General features: G+C 40.8%; 1 protein-coding gene across 1 annotated transcript; it reads right to left on the bottom strand.

Moving 5' to 3' along the window:
* Nucleotides 1-11,140: 11,140 nt before the first annotated feature.
* Nucleotides 11,141-17,064, bottom strand: PIGM (phosphatidylinositol glycan anchor biosynthesis class M). The gene has a single exon (XM_036381375.2). It carries the CDS (start codon nucleotides 17,001-17,003, stop codon nucleotides 15,756-15,758), a length of 1,248 nt encoding a protein of 415 aa, XP_036237268.1. The 5' UTR covers nucleotides 17,004-17,064; the 3' UTR covers nucleotides 11,141-15,755.
* Nucleotides 17,065-18,699: the final 1,635 nt, after the last annotated feature.

Genomic DNA, 18,699 nt, shown 5'->3' with positions numbered 1-18,699 from the left:
CTTCCTGCTTCCCCACAACACTCCAAACATATCTTGAGACATATCTTTTCTTCTGGCTTCACTCTAGAATCAAAATCTCTGCATTTGTCATCAAACAGAACTATCACATTCTGGCCAATGACAGTGAGAAGGAAAATGTGGTGAACAAGATCTGTTCCACTGTGTAACCTCAGTGGAAAATTATTTTTCAACAAACACTTCAGTAGTATGAGGACTGAGAGAGGTAGTAAAAATCACTCACAGTCAAGAAATAAAGGGGTCCTCTCTGAGCAGAATTACATCTCTGCAACCTTTTTGCCTTCAGAAGAGTTTCACAAGATGGGCTGGGAGAAGTTCTGACCCAAGCAGACTTTCCATAAGTGAAATCTGCTAACAGAAGTGCCTATTAGATCGATCATGCAAAAGCACTTCATGATTGCTATTGCTTTTCTAGCCCACAGTCATGAGTAATTTCTCATTTCCTTCCTCCTTTCTTCTTCAGGATGTTACAAGACAGAGCAGATTGCCAAGAGAGCAAATGAAGGGATGGCACCATAAGCAGCTGTCAAGCTTGGATTCTTGGAGAAGAACAGTCTGATCACCAGCAAAGCCCACAGAAATATTTGGCTTTGAGTCATTTTCCCAAGCACCATGGGGAACAGAAAAAGGGAGGGGGATAGTAGTGAAGGAGATTATTTTAATCCCTGTTTAATTTTGCTGTACATGGACATCTTTAATTTGGCGTTGAGTTTTGCATGCACAAAACATAAAGAAGTCTAAAATGATAAGTATGAATCAGATATTTCCCAAATGCTCAAAGGATATTGCTCAGTTTGAGTAGATCACTGCATCATGACAAAGCTGTAACTATCTTTTATAGTTTGAATGCACAGTTACCTCAAAAGGAGAGTTATTCCCATGCCAGATTAAGTCATGGGCATACTTAAGCCCATGCTTAAAAACTTAAGCAGCCTGTTCATTATGGAAATTTTGCTACTTGGATCAGGACTGCCTTCCTAATTTATTTCTGTAAGCTTCACCTATATGATTTGTTAATTTCTTTCAGCTTTTGCCTTTGATACCTGTTTTGTATTTCCAAAGGCTCTTAAGAGATCGGTGTGGTCTCATGGTTGCTGTTGCTGGTCTGACACACAGTTTAGTACAGACAGAAGAGATATTTTCAATGATCTTTCTAACAGCAATATAAGTTGTTTCAATGCTGGTATGATACCAAGCATGTGAAGTGGCAACTTTCCAGTTTTTGTAGGAGCTGGCAGCTAGTATAGCTCCTTAATAGAACAGCAACATATTTCTCTTTCAGATTTGCTGTTTCTAAATGTCACTCTTGTATTGTTGATTTATAGAGATCTTTTCTTGTCAGACCCAACCAGAGCAGTAGATATATATGAAATAGATATTATATACTCCAAAAATTATGCTTTTCCCCTTGAAAAAAATTGATTGAATCAAAAATAATGAGAAAGCCTTGTAAAATTTGTCTCCTTTTAGGCCATTTTATAAAGTAAATCAAATGGTTGGATCTCTTTGAAAGACCAGTCTTCTAATTTTATGCTGAACATTGCACAGTGCACTGAAGAATAAGGACAAATGGTTGCTAACTGACAAACACTCTTGACCATATATTTAGTTCCTGGAAGAGATTGTAATTTCACTGCCTAATTTGATAAATTTGAATGAATAATGCATCTGTACTGTTCACTGAAAGGTATGTTCAGATTTCTCTTCTAATATTTCACTTGAACACTCTAATACCCTCCAAACCTGCATAAAGTGGGAAAAAATCTATTAATAAAAGTACTGCAAATGAGATTTTAATTGGACAGAGCCAGGAAAGACAGTCAGTTGCTCAGCAGTCTTACCCTGTTATCTCTCGTGAAGAAAGAGACAGAATTTGGTGGTCACTCTTAAAAAATCAGTATTTGAGGGGCAAAGTTCCATCTCAGAGAAAAGCAATATTGTGGTTTCTGCATATTTAACACAGAAGTGGCGCCTAATATTGGTGCAAACATAAAGAGTTTTGGAGTCTTCCCAGGCTCCTGGGCTGCAGGTGAGAAACCTCCAGGGCTGCAAGAGTCACTGTGGTCAGTGTCACCCAATTTGGACTGGGCTGTGTTATAAATAACCCCCAGTTTTCTATTTGGCTTGTTCAGTTAAAATAGCTGCTAGCGTTGCTCAGCAGATTTCATGATCTTTCAGGTGCCAGGTGACCTGACAGCTTCCCCTTTCCCCCAACACCATCAAACAACATGTTTGTTTGCCCCTGCCCACTTGTGGGGTTTTGGCTCCTCGGGGGGACAGAAAACTGAGTTTGTTGCAGTTAAGATTTCTGCTGTCTCCTGACTTGACCTACGTGGAAAATAGAGAAAAAAATATCCCTTAGTGCCAGTGTAAAGGCTAAGCCACGGGAGTTGCAGCAGCATCTGAACTTTGTTGCCCTGATAGAAACATGCCCAGAAGGGCTGTTAGGACACCTGTAAGACTGCTGTGTCTTACAGGCACAGCACAGTCCTGCACAAATGCAATTTGGTCATTCACAGACAGATATCATCCTCATGCAATGGACAGATTGGGCTGTAGTTCGAGATTATCTTGTTTGAAATGAACTCATTACAAAGAATTCTTTAGACAAAGGTTTTTCTTTTCCATCAAGGAAAGCTGAGGTTTTTTTCTGTATTGAAGAAGAGGTTTAAATTTTTCAGAGGAGAATCTTCTGGAAATGGCTGTGAAGTTGCTCAGCTTGGCTCAATTGTCTTGCAATGTTTTGGACATCAGCTCTGAGTTTTAATGCCCTGTGTGCCCATCCTGTGCACAGCAGCCTTGGGTGCAAGCAGAGAAAATGGCCACTTAGACATTTGTGCCCTCAGGCTTTGTTCCATAGACAGAGATCTTGTCCACAGCTGGACCTGGTTCCTTTCCAAGCAAAAGGGAGAAGGCAGAGGCTCCTCTCATGATGTGACCTGTCATTTGTGTCCAACATGTTGAAGAGCATTTCTACTTTTGACAGAATATCTACATCAAAAGATTAGAATATGAGGCTTTCATTGAATGACTGTATGGTAAACACACCAAATATTTATTGCAGTGTATTAAATGGCTTTGTAAGGCAGAAAAATATTTTTACGAGCATTATATTTTTAGCCACAATTCAGTCTATTGAACAATTCTTGGATAAAATTCTCTAGTAGTATGGAAGTTTAGCAATAAGTGATATGATTTAAAGGAAGCAGAATGGTTGCTGAGGCCTAAAGATGATTAATTTAGATGCAGAGCTTAATCCAAGTACAAGGTTGAATTTAAAGATGTAAACAGCTAAATGGCCAGTGTGACATAGACCCATATACAATTAATAGATATGATATTTTAAGATGTACTTGTGGATAATAAGTATGTTTTCAGAAAAGCAGCAATACAGAGCAGCAGTGAATGTCTTTCCACTCTGGTGCACTACAATGCTATTATAATTTCCTGCAGTTTTTTAGTGAAGTTCAGCTGCATTATCTACAGTAACTACTTGTGTGTGTTTGATTAAATTTATAAATAGACCATCAGAAAATAAAATTATGGGACATAATGGAGAACACAACAAAACTGAAAAGATGAAGCATCTTTTAGAATGAATAAGAATATATTGTAGTGGATGAAGTAAAAATAAAAGTGAAAACAAGGAATTGGTAAAACTCCTCCTAAGAGGCACTTGATTACTTTCTAAATGGCTGCTGAGTAAAAAGGCTCAGATGATGGTTTTGCTATATCACAGGTTTGTTTATTTTTCTCTGTATTCTGGTTATTTGTAATACTTGTAATCAAATTTATTCTGGCAATAACAATGCATTCAGTGGGCTTTTTCAGATGGGAACCTCTATCCTTTGTTAGCTTTTGCAGTTCTGGGGCCAACTGGCAACAGAAGCAGTGGCATGACCCCTGTTCCATTGCAATAAGAAAGGGGAGTTAGGGACTAATAAAATGTTGCTCCATCCCCAGTTCTTGTGACAAACTGCAATTTATGATCTGTGTGCATTTTAGGTAGAGCACCCAAATAGGAAGTCATGAAACTTCTCCAAGGTGTTAATAAAAAATAACTCTGTAATTAAATTAAATGAAAGGAAATGTAGCAGCTTGTTAGAAGATAGTCAGAAGCAGATTGGATCAGATGTTTTTGTTTTAATCCAGAAAAAAAGACTTTTAAAAAAGATGGGTATGCTTTTCTGTGCTGTATATTTTTCTTTCTTTTTTTCTTGCATAATTTTTGCTCATGTCAAGTGGCCAATCCAGAAAAGCCTAATCCAAATCTGAAAAGGAAACATCAGAAAACATATTTTGTTTCAAGAAGGAAAAAAAAGGAATTGAGATTTTTGACTGATGATTGTCAGAATTACTGTGTCTACTATTGATTTCATGTTTTTTGTTTTGTTTTGGTTTGTTTTTTTAATTTATGAAAATCTCAAGGCTCTGCCATATTTTCTGCTTATTTTTTCTGGTAATAGATATTCAACTGGAAACACAAATTTGCCAAAATGTAACCACTGGAGTTTTCTTGATCCAGTTGCAATTGGTCCTATATTGAACTGTCATGTTCCTGCTACTGCGAGAAAGGAAGCTCCCCTTCCCACTGGGACACAGCAAAAACCTGACAAAGCTCCTGTGTATTTGCACTCTGTGATGCAAACCAGCACACAGTAGAGTGGGGACAGCTGGGGGAACTCACTTCCCTGCAGTTCTGACCTAAATTACAAATGATGGCATGTTTTAACAACTTCGCTGAGGTCTGCTCTCACCTTGTCATGGAATTTCTGTTCATGGCAGCTTGCTCTGCAGCCTTTAATAGGAGACAAACCACAAATACAGCATTTATCATCTATTTGGGTGATAACCTATGTGTCTATTAATTCTTTCTCATCTGCTCTAGCAACATAAAAGGCATTTTAGTGGCTGTAATGCTTTTGGAAGGTGTTTGGTGAGCAGTGCTAGAGTCTGAGTTCTCCCAGGTCTCAGGATGGTTTGCACATTACACACGTTACTGGTAAGTCCCTGAAGATAGAACAATCACTTGTGAAAAGGGATAGTTCACATTTCTAGTGCATCAAATTGTGACTTGTCAACACTGCACAAAAACCATGTTTAATTTATCACGAGAATCTTACTATATATTTTTGTCCTTGTTTGGAAAATAAATGCACACATTATTTGTATAAACTACTGAAAAGCTACCAGATTAAAATCACCTGCTCTCCCATGCAACTGACTGATACTGATAATGTAGGTGTGACAGCTTCTAGATACCAACCTCTTTGCCATCTGCTCTTCCAGAAAAGAAAAAAACCCTTGCATTTGCTTTGAAAACAGCTATGCCATATGGCAGCATAGTACCTATTTAAATTCTGATGGCTGAAGTATATCCTTTAGGTTTCATGAGTGTTCTTGAAACTGCTTTGCAGACATCTGTCATTGGAATGACATCTGTAATAGTCATGTAAAAGCGTGTAATATTTTTTTTCAATATTCTGAACCTCCTCTTCTCTAACAGATATCTTTTTCTTATTCATTCACCAGACACACATAAGATTATATGTTCTCATGAATATATTTGACCTTTAAGCTGCTAAACACTATGCAGATTCAGTCACTAAGGCATCATGATTCCTTTGTAAAGTGTTTTGATTTGGCCTGCCTGTCAGAGCACTGGAAATAATTCTAGCACCTTAGCTTGATGAGAAATAATTGTGTTAGTTTTAGTAATTGTGTCAGTTTTTGAAAAGACACTTTAATTTAAGTCCAAGTAATGCTCAAATTTCAAGCAGCTAAGTCCCCAGCTGACACCTCCTATTTAGACAGAATGCCAGCTACTAATCAACACTAAAGATCAAATTGTAATTTTCCAGACTGCTAAATTAAGATGGTTTTAGCCTTGATGAATTGTAACAAAAATATATTTTTGCATGAACTGTAAATTGTCTGTAATACATCTGTAAGAAAACTTCTCTTTCTGCATAGGCATAGGCAAAGACAAAAGTTTGTGAGTGTGAAGCAAGGAGAAAAAAGTGCAGCAAATCTCAGTGTTAACTACTGGCTTTAAAGAAGGCATTTCCAAACATCTTGTGGCAACGCTTTACCTCTGATGTCTCTTGCTGGGCTTCTAACCTCAGTGTGAAAACCAGGTCGAGGTGGCTCTCAGAAGTGCAGAACAATCTCTGCTCCCGTTGTGATGAAAGAGCCAAGTGTGGCACGAAGGCTCTGCCAAGAGGTAGCCTGCCTGGAGGCAAATAACAGAAAATGTGCTAGTGTGAGAATAATTAAACAAACAAATCTGGTTTAGACAAAAGCAGAAACTTTCCCAACAGTAATCTATTCCAGATTGCAAGGAAGCATTCAACAGCTTTCTTTGAATTCTCAGGGGATCACTGTAAAATCAGAACCAACAAATGACAGAGAAATAGAGGGCAATCTTTTGCATTGGGTTAAAATTAGCCACCAGGTTCAAAGACCTCAGGACCACATCTACATGGAGTGGTCAGATGTAAGACACAGGACTTAGATGGGAGTTGTGTCACAGTAAAGAATTGCCCTGGTGGCTGTGGTCACACAGGTAATATACAAGCAGTTTGAGCTATACCACACACAGTGAAGGTTCTTTTAACTGGTGCATCCAAAACACTGGGAACATGAGCAAATTCCTTTTGTCCAAAATCACATTTCTATAGCATGCTTGGCTGCTCTCAAAGGGAAGTGATGGGGAGCAGGAGGCTAAAATGTGACTGCTGCTGTCCCTGTGAGCCAGCAGATGCCACGCTGAGGTCAGACAGAGGGAAGGAGTGCAACAGGGCACATGCACAGTACCTGGAGGAAATGTCTCTGAGGAGCCTGGACCTACCAAAGGCAGCTGCCACAAGCCCAGGTGTGACCAGACCTCCAGTCTCTCCAGCACAACAGCTGTTTTCAGCCTGGCCTGAATTCCTGAGATAAAACAATTTGTCAGCATGGGTCAATCCAAGCCAGGCATCATTGGCTATGCTTGGAATGCTGCTTTTTCCTCTTTATTTAAATCATGGTTTAGATGGCAAATCTGCCAAACTCCTTAACTGTATGCCTTGTCAACTGTAGTAATCTGTAGAAAGGATTTACTTTCTGACAAAAAATTCACTTATTTTCTTCAGCCAAAACTACAGGCTAAGCCAATCATCCTAGACAGTGGTACGCACCATTCCAGAGCTAAAGGCAAACTATTGTTAAAACAGAAAACAATTTCAGCTAAGGGTTGGATCTTAATTTTATTTTGCAATTACACAAGTCATCATTAGTATAGGCAGCTGGAGCTGTGCCAATTTATCTGTTTCTCCTTCACATTCCCCAACTTTCTTTTTTCCACATCAAAAACATGTGAAGTCCCATAAAAGCTGTGGTTTCCTTTAGGGAGAGAAGGCAGCCAAGCTTCAGGGGTTTGGTGTGCTTGAATTAACCTGGTCTAATAAGCTGTCTCAATCTACCTGTTTTTTAATTACCTGGCCAGCTAAAAACACCTCTTTTCAATCAAACAGATCTGTCATCTTTTTTGATTTCCCTTTTCTCCCCTTCTCACCTATCAATCTGTTACTAGCTGCTAGCTGTCATCTGTGAAATACCAGAGAAACAAGGTACAGTTTTGGTTTACTGGCACACTCTGGAAGAAAAGAGCAAGCAGAGACCCAGGCCCAGAACTGAGGGTCTGTCTGACACAGCTTGGTGTGTGTGATAAAGGGTCTAGCCAGGTAATGGAGCACATTTGGTGATAGGAGTGCTCTGCTGGGGACTCTTGTATGGTTAAGAATCTATGAACAACCATCATGGATCAGACCAGTATCCTTCTCCAAATGTGGCCAGCAACAGAGGAAAACCAGACAGTGGTGAGATTTGCCTAGAAATATTTCCCTAGTTCACCATGATTTGCAGCTTGTTGAATTCCCAAGACCAGAGCATATGGTTTTAGTATTTAATAGCCCCTGACATATTTTTCTATGTATTTGCATCAGCTGTTCCACAGCCATGGAACTTAGCACCCTGTGTTCTGTGTCTCCAACATTAGGAGAAGATTTATTCCCCATTTTCTTTAGTAATTAATCTGCAAAGGCCAAATTGTCTTTTGGGGAGAGCTAAGAACTTCACCCCTTCCCTCTAGAGGGAGTTCAATCCACACAAATCTACCCCTCCACTCTCAGGACTGACATGTCCCTGTAAACCACAAGGGGCTTCTTCCTATATTCTTAGCAGATGTTTACCCAGTCAAGGTGGGCACAAAGTCCCTGAATTTGCTGCTGCAGTATTACAGATGAGGATTTATATGGTTACACAGTGTATACATTTCTCTTTAAGATATGCATAGATTTATGAGGAGATATATACAGTGATATGATGTAGATCAAGGCAATATCTATTAAGACTGCAGAGAAATCACTTCTGGGCATGCTATGGGGAAATTTGCATTTGTGCATTCCCACCATTGATATGGCCTCCAGCTCTCAGCAAGCCCTTGTTCAGGAAGCCTACAAGGCTGATGCAAATGTAGAGCCCCCTGTAACTGCTTCTGGCACAGCACATCTGGTCCAGATTCCAATCTGTGCTTCTTTTAACAAAATCATTGGAGAAAGATCCAGGTAAAGAAATCGTTTCACCTGTATATGAATGCAGAATTGTAATTTGCCTTCATAGTCCTGCACAACTAGTAACTTTTTTCTTGGATAACAGCATAATATATTTTTTCATGGATATACAGAAACAGTTCCTGAGCCATTATCTGTCATATCTGAGGTAGCTATTTATACCAGCTGCAGAGTTGTCTGCTGTTTCATTTTCCCAATACATTTTCAATATAAATTTCCAATGCAATCTAACCAGACCAGTAATAATAAAACCTTATTTAGTTATGGTATCAGCTCACTATAATTTTTCTAAATTATTTTCCTAAATTGTCTAGCTTTCTACGATGAATTCTATTATCTGCTTCCAGATTTTCATTTAGCTTCAACAGTAATTCACCCTCTCCTAAAAATGCAATGCTGGAATGCACATGAGAGCCTAACATACACCACAAAAATGTTTAAATATATGCAAAAAAGAAGAATATTTTGCAATCAAAATATCTTTAGTTAAGTGTTTACAGTTTATTGCCAGTCAGACTCATAATTGTTTCAAACAAGACTGCAATCACTTATGGCAGTGTGCTACAGAAATAGATTAGGAGACATCGTGGCTCGAATAAGGTGTCAATTAAATGTGTCAAGCCACCACAACTGGCAAAGGCAAACAGTTCAGCAAGCTGCAATCACTTCTTAGTGATAAATTAGTGGCAGAGGCAAGACAACAGTCAAGGTCTCTGGGGCCTCACTTTTTGCCCTTGTTTCTTGTCCACTTTGCTCCATCCTGCATATGTAAATTTTGGCCCTGGCCATGCAGCATTTCTTTCCAGTGAACAAACAACATTTGGTTAACTTTGAACATCAAACTTTCTTATACTTAATCAGCCAGTTTATTAGAGCATGAAGGAAAATTGGTCATGTCTTCAGTTCCTGTACTGCTGGAATTAACAAGCTGGCTGATGCCAGCACTAAACTTGGAAGTGCTAATGGTAATTAAAATCTATTTTCAAATACATCTGACAGTTTTAAGGTGAAATACTTGTTATTCATGTGAATTTCCAGACTGTGTGTAAAAAAAGGTGCTACTTTCTTCACAAAGGTGTCAGCTGTGGGAACAACATAATTAGTTATTAATTAATTATTAATTCTCTCTGATATAGCATTTGTTCCCTTTCAGTGAGGATATAGCAATATGTGTCCTCCACAGTCTCTGAGTAAGGAAAGCTTGAAACTAGAATTTACAAGCATTGCTATTTTTAGTTACCCTGTTTTGCACACTCACACACACCCCTACATATATCTGAGAAATTTATGACAACATAGTGCTAATATTGAAGCTGACATAAATTATCAGTAGCTTTATCATCATTTGACAAAAGTCCATGTAGCCAAACCAGTCAATTTTCTCTCAGGTGCATTTTGGTAAAATACTTCATATTAACAAAGTACTCCAACACCTAGCTCAAATGAGACTTTGTTCTTCCAAAAGGTAATCTGAATTATTCAATATATTCACACTGTGTGGGGTGGAAGATAAAGGAAGGATAATCCTACTTTGTTTTCCACTTTGTTTTCTAAGCCTGCTTCCTGGCTAATTCAATCTATTGGATCAGTAGGAGAGACATGGGATAGATTAAAAAAATGTTGACTGTCAGATCACCAGGGGATTTGAATTAATGTTCTTTTACAGAGAGTGGAGACATATGGGCCACAGAGTGCAGTTCTCCTTGGAAAATTACTGTCAAAACAGTACCATCTCAATTAACATAGCTGCTGACTTGTGGAGCAGGAATCAGATTTTACTTGAGTTAACCTTCAAAAAGCAGTTTCAGAGTAACTGCTTACTAACAACCTCTTGCTACACCAACAATATTGCCTCATAATAGCTTATGCAAGTCACACCTGTACAACTCCACAAGCGCTACTGTAGAATATAACATTCCATAGACCCTCTTACGATAATGTGAAGGAAGGGAAGTCATACTCATCTCTGACAATTGCTATCAAGATCCCATTTTCCTCCTGTAAAATGGGAAAGCACTTTTGATCGAATACCCTTCATATAAATAATGGGAATTTCACAGTATGGGATTACTGCTCAATTTGCCTGCATTTCAGCTGATTTCCAAGGCTGAAGTTGTTTTTGTAGCTAATGAGATACAGACGTTTCTTTTCGACATTTCTCACACAGATGTTCTAGCTGGCTTCCCCACCAATTTCCATGAAAAATATGGAAGATCTCTTATGAGCAATTTCTTTATGTGCAAGCTATGAAATTTTTTATCTGAAGAGATCATTAACATCTGAAAGTTAAGCTCTAAGACTAATGAGAGGCTGCAGCTAAAGTTTTATCTACACATGAAGTAAGACTGCAGCCCAGTAAACAACCTCTTCTGCAGAAGCCCCAACCCTCTCAGTATGTAGCAGAAAGGGGTCATGAGGAATTCTGCTCAAAGTACTATCAACTTGCACCATTAAAAAATTACAAATAAAAAGAGACATTCCAACTATTAAAAATGTGTGCAACAGTTGCATGAATTTATTGCATCAATTTATTAATGTCTTAAAAGAAATACAATTAAAATAATTGTAAAAAAAGAAATACAATTAAAATAAACCTCAAAACAATGGTACTTGCATCAAAAGAAAATTTTATCTTTCTGATACTTTCACTAGTATAAAATGTAGGTCTCTGACCTCATTCATTATGCATAAAGACTGAAACAAGTCTCCCATACAAATGTGACTAGTGCAGATTTTTATAATGAAGAACATCAGGATACCAGTGGAATGTGCACATTCAAGAACAGAGTTAGTTCTTTATTGTGCCTATTACACCTCAAGATCCCTGCAGCATATGATTTTATTTTCATATGCATCAAAATTTATGTAATTCATTTTTAGAGACACTAGAGATTCTGAGTGCTAAATATAAGAAATATGTAAGGAACCTGTTTTACAGAGGGTAGCTCTGAAAAATATTATTCAAAGATGTATTGACTGGGACTTTTTGTTTCTTTATGTGCAGGTAAATATTTCGGCTTGTAAGTATTGTGCACATAAATATGCTCTTAAGCAAGAAAATTGCTTGAGTGGTTTGGTTTCAGTCTGAGTAAAGGGTTTGTCCTAAATTCAGGGTAATCCTATGATATCACTAGGACAGGCATTCTGCAGCTGTCTTTGGCAAATATATGAGGAATATCAGATATATTTTGAGGTTCCCTGTGTTAGCTATGTATTTCTGCAGCCCTTTTGAAGTAGATGACTCATTCTTCTCAGATAAAAAAAGCAAACCATTTGCTCATAATTTACTCTCTTTTAACATTTACTTTCTCCATACAATATGACAAAAAATGTTGGAGTTTCCCCTTGCTGTTAAGTGTAAAAGCTTCATGGTTTCTGATGAGCTCAGTTTAATCCACCTAATTGCCTTCTTTACTATGACAGGAGTCAATACAATGCAAGTAACACACACACACAAAAGTTCCTTAATAAAGACCAAGTATGTTGTATCATAGATGGTAATTCAGCATTCCCACACTAAAACTGAACAAAATATTTATTATTGTACTTTTGTTTACCCTGCCTTTTTAATAATTGCATTTATAAACTTTAAAGCAAATCATTGTTAAATGTTGAGCTTTGCCTGAAGTCACCTGAGAATCCAGTTATGAGTCTTTGGACAATAGGCTACAGTGGAAAAATCAAGACAAAAATGATACTTTTCTTGATTCTTTTCCCTCTTTCACCTCTTGTACTTTGTGCTTAAGGGCTGGTTTCAGTGCAATGTGAAAAAATTCTGCAGATGAGACACATTTCAATGGGCATTTCAAACTTTTAAAAGCAAAGTAGTCGCCATTACAGTTTTGCAACACATGGTAGGGAAGGAACACTAACATTGAGAAACTTCAGTTCTAAGTATCAGAGGATAAATGGACACGAAGTTATCAAGCAAAATAATCTGAACAGCATCCAAAGCAATAAATGTTCCATAGGAAACGAATTTGGTAAATTTTAAAGGCATTATAACTATTCACCATAACTTGTTCAAGAACTATAACTTATTTGGTACTCCATTAAATTATTTTAACCCTTTTAAAAAAATGAATAAATGATTCAATTCCATTTAACTATGGAATTGGTTTTTAAAAGCAATTTGCAATATCTAAACTCTCAAATATCTTTTTGTTTGTTTCCTTCAGTTTATTTCTCTTATCCAGCTTTTTATGAGTCATTTGAATAACTTCTAAATCACAAACACATTTGGGTGATTTAGAAAGCAACTGTAAAAAGAGGGACTCGTCCTGGATTATTAAAATGACAACTGTAAATCTAGGTTTTTTTAAAAGCCTTTTTATAGCTTGTTTATGCATGGCTTTCTCAAATCATCACTGCAGGACTGGTACTGACCATCAAATGGAAGGTACCCTTCAGCTCCTGTTGCTGCTTCAGAATTTGAATTCTGAAAAATTATGCAGAATAACTGAAAAATTTGCCTTCTCAAAATGATGTAGCTATTAACAAGACAAGAATTTATTTTTCATAAGGAAATTACTTCTTACCTAAAAAATTACAATTCTGGCACAAATACAGTAACTTAAAATGCTGGGTTTTGCAGGTTTTTGAGGTTAGAAATGCCTTATAGCTGGCATTTGCTTCCTTTGCTAATAGGAAGGGAAAAATAGAGGTGTGGAAATGTCTGCGAACAGCATAGGTAGGTCTGTTAAAGCAATACAGAACATTGCTCTGGGGGAAGAAAACACACTTTTTGCAACAGAAAAATGTGTAACAGATAATGGAAGGTCAGCAAAAAAGAAAAATGAGCCATTGCCTCTACATCAGCATGGGGTGAGTAGAAGTATTGCACAGCAGAGCCTCTTCAGTCTTCTGTGGAAGCTGAGTATATCAAACCCTGCCCTGGAGAATAAAGCCACATGGGAGGATTTTGCTTCACACGCTCACAGCACACACAAAATGTCTTGCTGATTAATATAAAACTGTGTGCAAGTGGCTTATGCCACCAGTTTTTTGACTGATACACCTCTAGTGGAAGATGTAGACAGGCTGGTGCTATAAAACTTTCTTCATCCCAGATAAAGAAGGAAATCAGTGCCACGTCTGCCCCAAAAAACCAAGACAGCCAGAAGAATATCCATTGCCTTATCCAATTTCTGGATTTTCAAAGAGGCTGTCAAGATTTTCACAGCTTGAAGGCAAGTGAGAAGGCAGATGGCAGAGAAAAGCTTTCCAGTGAGGGAGCAGAAACACCCCCCAATACTCTGACCATGGAAATCACAGGGAAATTGTCCTTCTAGCACATCAGAATGTCTAAATTGGGCCAGAGTGGTACAAGGACACGATCACATCTCCTGATAACACGTCCTTTGGCTCTGGGCTGTGAGGGCTCAGGGGTTTCCTCTCTTTCATGTAACCACCTCAGTTACATGAAACTCAGTGAGGCTGAGAAGCAATGGGAAAAATTCACAGATTAAAATACTGTAATTCCATGTTGCAAGACAGCACTACAACCTGGAAAAGAAATCCTGCACGTGAAGTAGCTGGAAGTCAGTGCAGTACTGTGCTGAGGAAGAGGGCAGCCTCAGGAGACCACCAGGGATCAGAGGCAGCCTGGCAAATCCATTTGGCCACACCCTTTCCCAGCGACATCACCAGGAATTCCACCAAGTGGTTGAAGCTATTTTGCCTTGAAGCCCACTCTATTTTACATAGTAGGGTTTTCACTTTTGCATTGGGTGTAACTAAAAGATGAGGCAAATATGAAAATCCTTCTATTTGGCATTTGCCTATTTAAAGTAGATTTTACTAAAGTACATTGTCAGTTTCTGCCTCTGTCAAAAGCTGTGTACATCAGACCTCTTGTGGGATGTTCTAGAGAGTATTGATTCCAAAATGGCTCTGCTCTCCTCTCATCATCACCTGGCACTCAATTCCAAATCTTCCAGTGTCTCCTACAGGAATAAATGTGTTTTGACAAGTTGTAGAGCTTCCTATTTCAAAACTTCCCTTTTCTTCAACTCCTTTCATTTTTTCATTTCTTTTTAATAGCAGAGAAACGAACCACTGAGAAACAACATTTCCAATTACTGTTTTGGCATAAACTCTGGTGCTTTTGGGACACAGGTGCCATTCTAAGTGTACTTTGACTCTGCATTTGCTATTGTTAACACCCACAATAACCATATATTAATGGAAATGTAAGGCAGTGGCCTCTTTTCTGGAGCCTGGCAGGAAGAAACAAATATATAAGCTTTATACATCTCTGTGATCCAAGACAGGTATATGGGAAAAACTTCCTCCATGGCAAGGGGAATAAATCTATTAAAAAATTCAAACAGAACAGAATGTGCAAAAATAAGTGAAAGAGTGGAATATCTGAATTCTAAAATAAATTAGAAGCCTCAAAGAGCTAATGACATAATGAGCAGGTACAGGCCACATAGCTAAGATGTTACTGTGGAAACAAAAGAAAAAATGAACCCCACCGTAAATGTTGAGTGACTGCCTTGCCAAACACCCCACTGACCTACTGGAATGTACAAAACTGTCAAACTCCAATTTCATAACCAAATTCCACCTTTATTATCTCCCGTGTTATTCTAGGTAAAGGCCAGGGTCCTCATCAGACTAACACTGAGAATGAGAAAAAAGGTGCCAGGCCTAGTCCATAAGGGAGTATGAGCAGAACTGGGTGTCCCCAGTACAGGGGCCAAAGGGCAGGGCACAGCCCCACTGTCTCTGGAAGCAGCAGGTGAAGACAGTCAGTGCAGATGGGTAGAGCCCATTCACCAAAGCCCCAAACATGTTTAAGTGATGAACTGGTACAGGGTATTTCCAGGCATTCTAATCAGGAGCAAGAGGACAGAGCTGGAGACAGTGCTGGAGAGAAGGTTGCAATGCACTTTCAAGACCCACACAGGAGACAGGAACCCCTGCTGACACTGCTTAGGGCAGGACTGGGCTGCTCAGGGTGACTGAGGCCCATCAGTGCTCTCACGGCCTGAAACAGTAACATTTACACACAATGTACTTTAGTACAACTTAATTGCACTTTTGTTAGATGAAGTGCTGGTGATATGTGATGCCTTACCTAGAGTACAGTAGGGCTGTTTATGGATTTTGGGCAGTTTATTACTGTTGCTTCGGTTTTTTTGCAACTTGTGTTTCTTTTTGATAATGTGCAATAATCTGAACAATTATGAGGCTATTAATTAAAAGGAAAAGCAAGCCTGCCATCCATATAAATAAGTAAGTGTTATATCCTTTGAACTCCAGAAAGAATGCAGGAGTAAGCCACAGGCCTTGTCCGATGAACCACAGACAGAGAAGCAGCACGGCCCTATGCCAAGACATCTTAATACTAGGCATTACAAGGGGCAAAAGGCAGAGATACCAGACAAAGTACTGGGATGTGCATACTTTGTTAAAAGTCACAAAAATAGCGGTGTGTAGGAAACAACTGAAGGCAAGGTCTCTGTAGAACGCTATGGAAACAACCAGGAGCAAAAGCAGCTGAGGCAGGAAAGCTGCGAGCCCAAGGGCAAAACTCCACTTGCTCTCTGCTGTCAAGTACAACATGTAGAAATAGGGAGAGAAGTTATGACGGATATCCCTCCTAGTCAGGTGATAGAGGTAGGCGTGCTCCAAAAACTCCCAGCCATAGAGGTGATAAAATGCCACAGTCAAGGCAGCCAGCACTGATCCGGCAACTGTTCCAAAGAGCAGCACGTCGCGGTTCAGCATCTTCACCAAGAGGTGCCAGAGGCGCGCCATGACCGTGACCTTTGCCGCTCTGTCGCCCCGCGCCCGCAGCGCCCCGCGGCCCGGCGCGGCGCTCAGGCGGAGCGCTATGGGCAGCGCGTAGCTCAGGGGATAGATTTTCATGTGCACGGCCAGCCCGTAGCACACGGCGGCCTTGCCCACGCTGCCCGCCTCCACCCAGTAGAGCGTGGCGAGCACCAGCAGCGCCACCAGCGCCTCCGCGTTGCCCCGGCTGGACACGGCCATGGGCAGCGGGTTCAGGAGCCAGGCGGCGGCGCAGCACCCACAGGCGCGCCCGGCGGGGGTCCCACGGCGCCGCAGGGCCCGGTAAGCGACGACGGCAGCCGCCAGGTCCCCGGCCACGAAGAGCAGCTTCCCGAAGGCCTCGGTGAGGAGCACGTTGGGCGTCAGCAGCCAGGCCAGGAGCGGCGTGTAGCGGTAGGTGGCCCGCCGGTAGGGCGAGCGCCCCTCGGTCACCAGCCGCGCCGCGTCCGTGAACACCCGGTAGTCGACGTCGGTGTAGCGCACCCGCATGGTGCGGTCCTGGTGCAGCCCGTACAGCACCAGCGCCAGCCTCGCCAGCAGCCCCGCGAGCAGGGCCGCGCCCACCCCCGCCATCCGTTCCGCGCAGGGTGGGGAGAGTGCGGGAGCGGGAACACGCGGGGCTCGGGCGCTCCCGGCGGACGGGGCGCGGGCGGCCGCACTCGGCGCGGCTTCCGCCGGTGTGCGAGGAGGAGGCGGCCCCGCGCCTGCGCGCTGCGCGCCGAGCCCTGCCCGGGCGGGGCGGGCCCCGCGCTCCCTCCGGCCCGGCGGGGAGAGGGGCCGGGACAGGGCCTGGGGCGCCGCTGGGCCGGGGCGCTGTGGGGAGGGACCCATGGGGGGCGGTGGGCAGCGTGCGTCTACTGCGGGCTGGGAGCCTGGCAGGACATCGGCACCGGGATCCGGGGAGAGCTGCGGGGCACCGCCACCCGCGCTGTCCCCGGCACCGCCGCTGCCCATTGCCCCCTCACCCTGCCGGGAGCTGTCGGGCTCCACGGGTAGAGAGGCGGCAGATGCAGGAGTAGTTAAGTAAGAAGGAAAAACAACATCTGTTATTTACCTTCCGCAAGTGGCTGTGTTTTGCCTAGACGTATGAGCGCTCTCCGGAGCGCTTAGGTGAGCTTCCTGCCGCAGCAGATTTCTCATTTAATTAGATCATAAACAGCGTCGTGAAAATCGGAGCTTAGAGAGAGTCCCTTACAACAAAGGAATTAATTCCGCTCTATTTTGAGGGTCTATTATGTATGTTTTCAGATAGTTTTCCTGTCTGGTTATTTGCCATCTCACATTTGAATTGGGGCTGATTGAAAAACTGGCATTTATTACTTATTGCTATTGCGGGTTTCATATTAGAACTTATAAGGGATTTTCTTAGAGATGCTTTATTAATCAAAAATATGAATTTGCTTGTTCAGTAGTTAATTGCAACCTCAGTGTTTTTGCTGAGTGGTTTCATTTGGGAATATTTTGGGAACTAGTGTTGATGGCTCACATCACTTACAGAAAATAATCTACTTTTTCTCAGTTCTAGGGACACCCATCGAAGAACTGGGAACAGATCTTTTGCATTTGGCAGAGGCATCTTGGAGGGTGGCCTAACTAGTAGGATATTCAGGGGACAAAAGATATTTTTGTGTGCACACAGTTACTAATTTTTATCTGTTAAGGCTGTTCTTCTGTATATAACAGTACAATGGGATATAGTTGGAAATATCCGATGGGAGAAGCATAGTAACCAATCTGGAGAGTCAGTTTTTCTTCTGTCAGATACTTGCATTTTTTACTAAACTGGACATCTTCAATAGGAAATCTTAAGGGAATTCTCCATTAACTCACCATATGATGTCATGAAGTCCTAAAACTGATTGTTAGGACGTTTTTGGGAAAGGGAATGAAGGTGGTTGTTGATCCTTGGTAAATAATTGCTTGTTCACTATTGCTGTTATACTTTCGAATGGGAAAGATTGGTAACATTTTCTTTTTTTCCTCTTTGATGTATCTTGTACTATAATGGTTGGGGTACTTTTAAAAATGCTTCCATCCCCATAACCATTGTTGTGCCCAAGCTTTTATCTGGAAAAGCTAGGAGATCAATGCTGAATAAAATCACTGGGACTGAAATAACTTGGAAGTAGATATATGTAGATACTACTAATTTTTTGGTTTGGAAAAGTTTGCAAAGAACTATTCTTGCTATCTGCCAACAGTGTCCCAGGATTGTTTGCTGTTTTGATGCCTTCATGAATGGAACATGTTTTATTATTTCTGACCCTTG

This window comes from Molothrus ater, chromosome 3 (assembly GCF_012460135.2).
Source record: "Molothrus ater isolate BHLD 08-10-18 breed brown headed cowbird chromosome 3, BPBGC_Mater_1.1, whole genome shotgun sequence".
NCBI lineage: Eukaryota > Metazoa > Chordata > Aves > Passeriformes > Icteridae > Molothrus > Molothrus ater.
The sequence above is the reverse complement of the archived record's forward strand: the minus strand, read 5'-3'. Positions and strand labels throughout refer to the sequence as shown.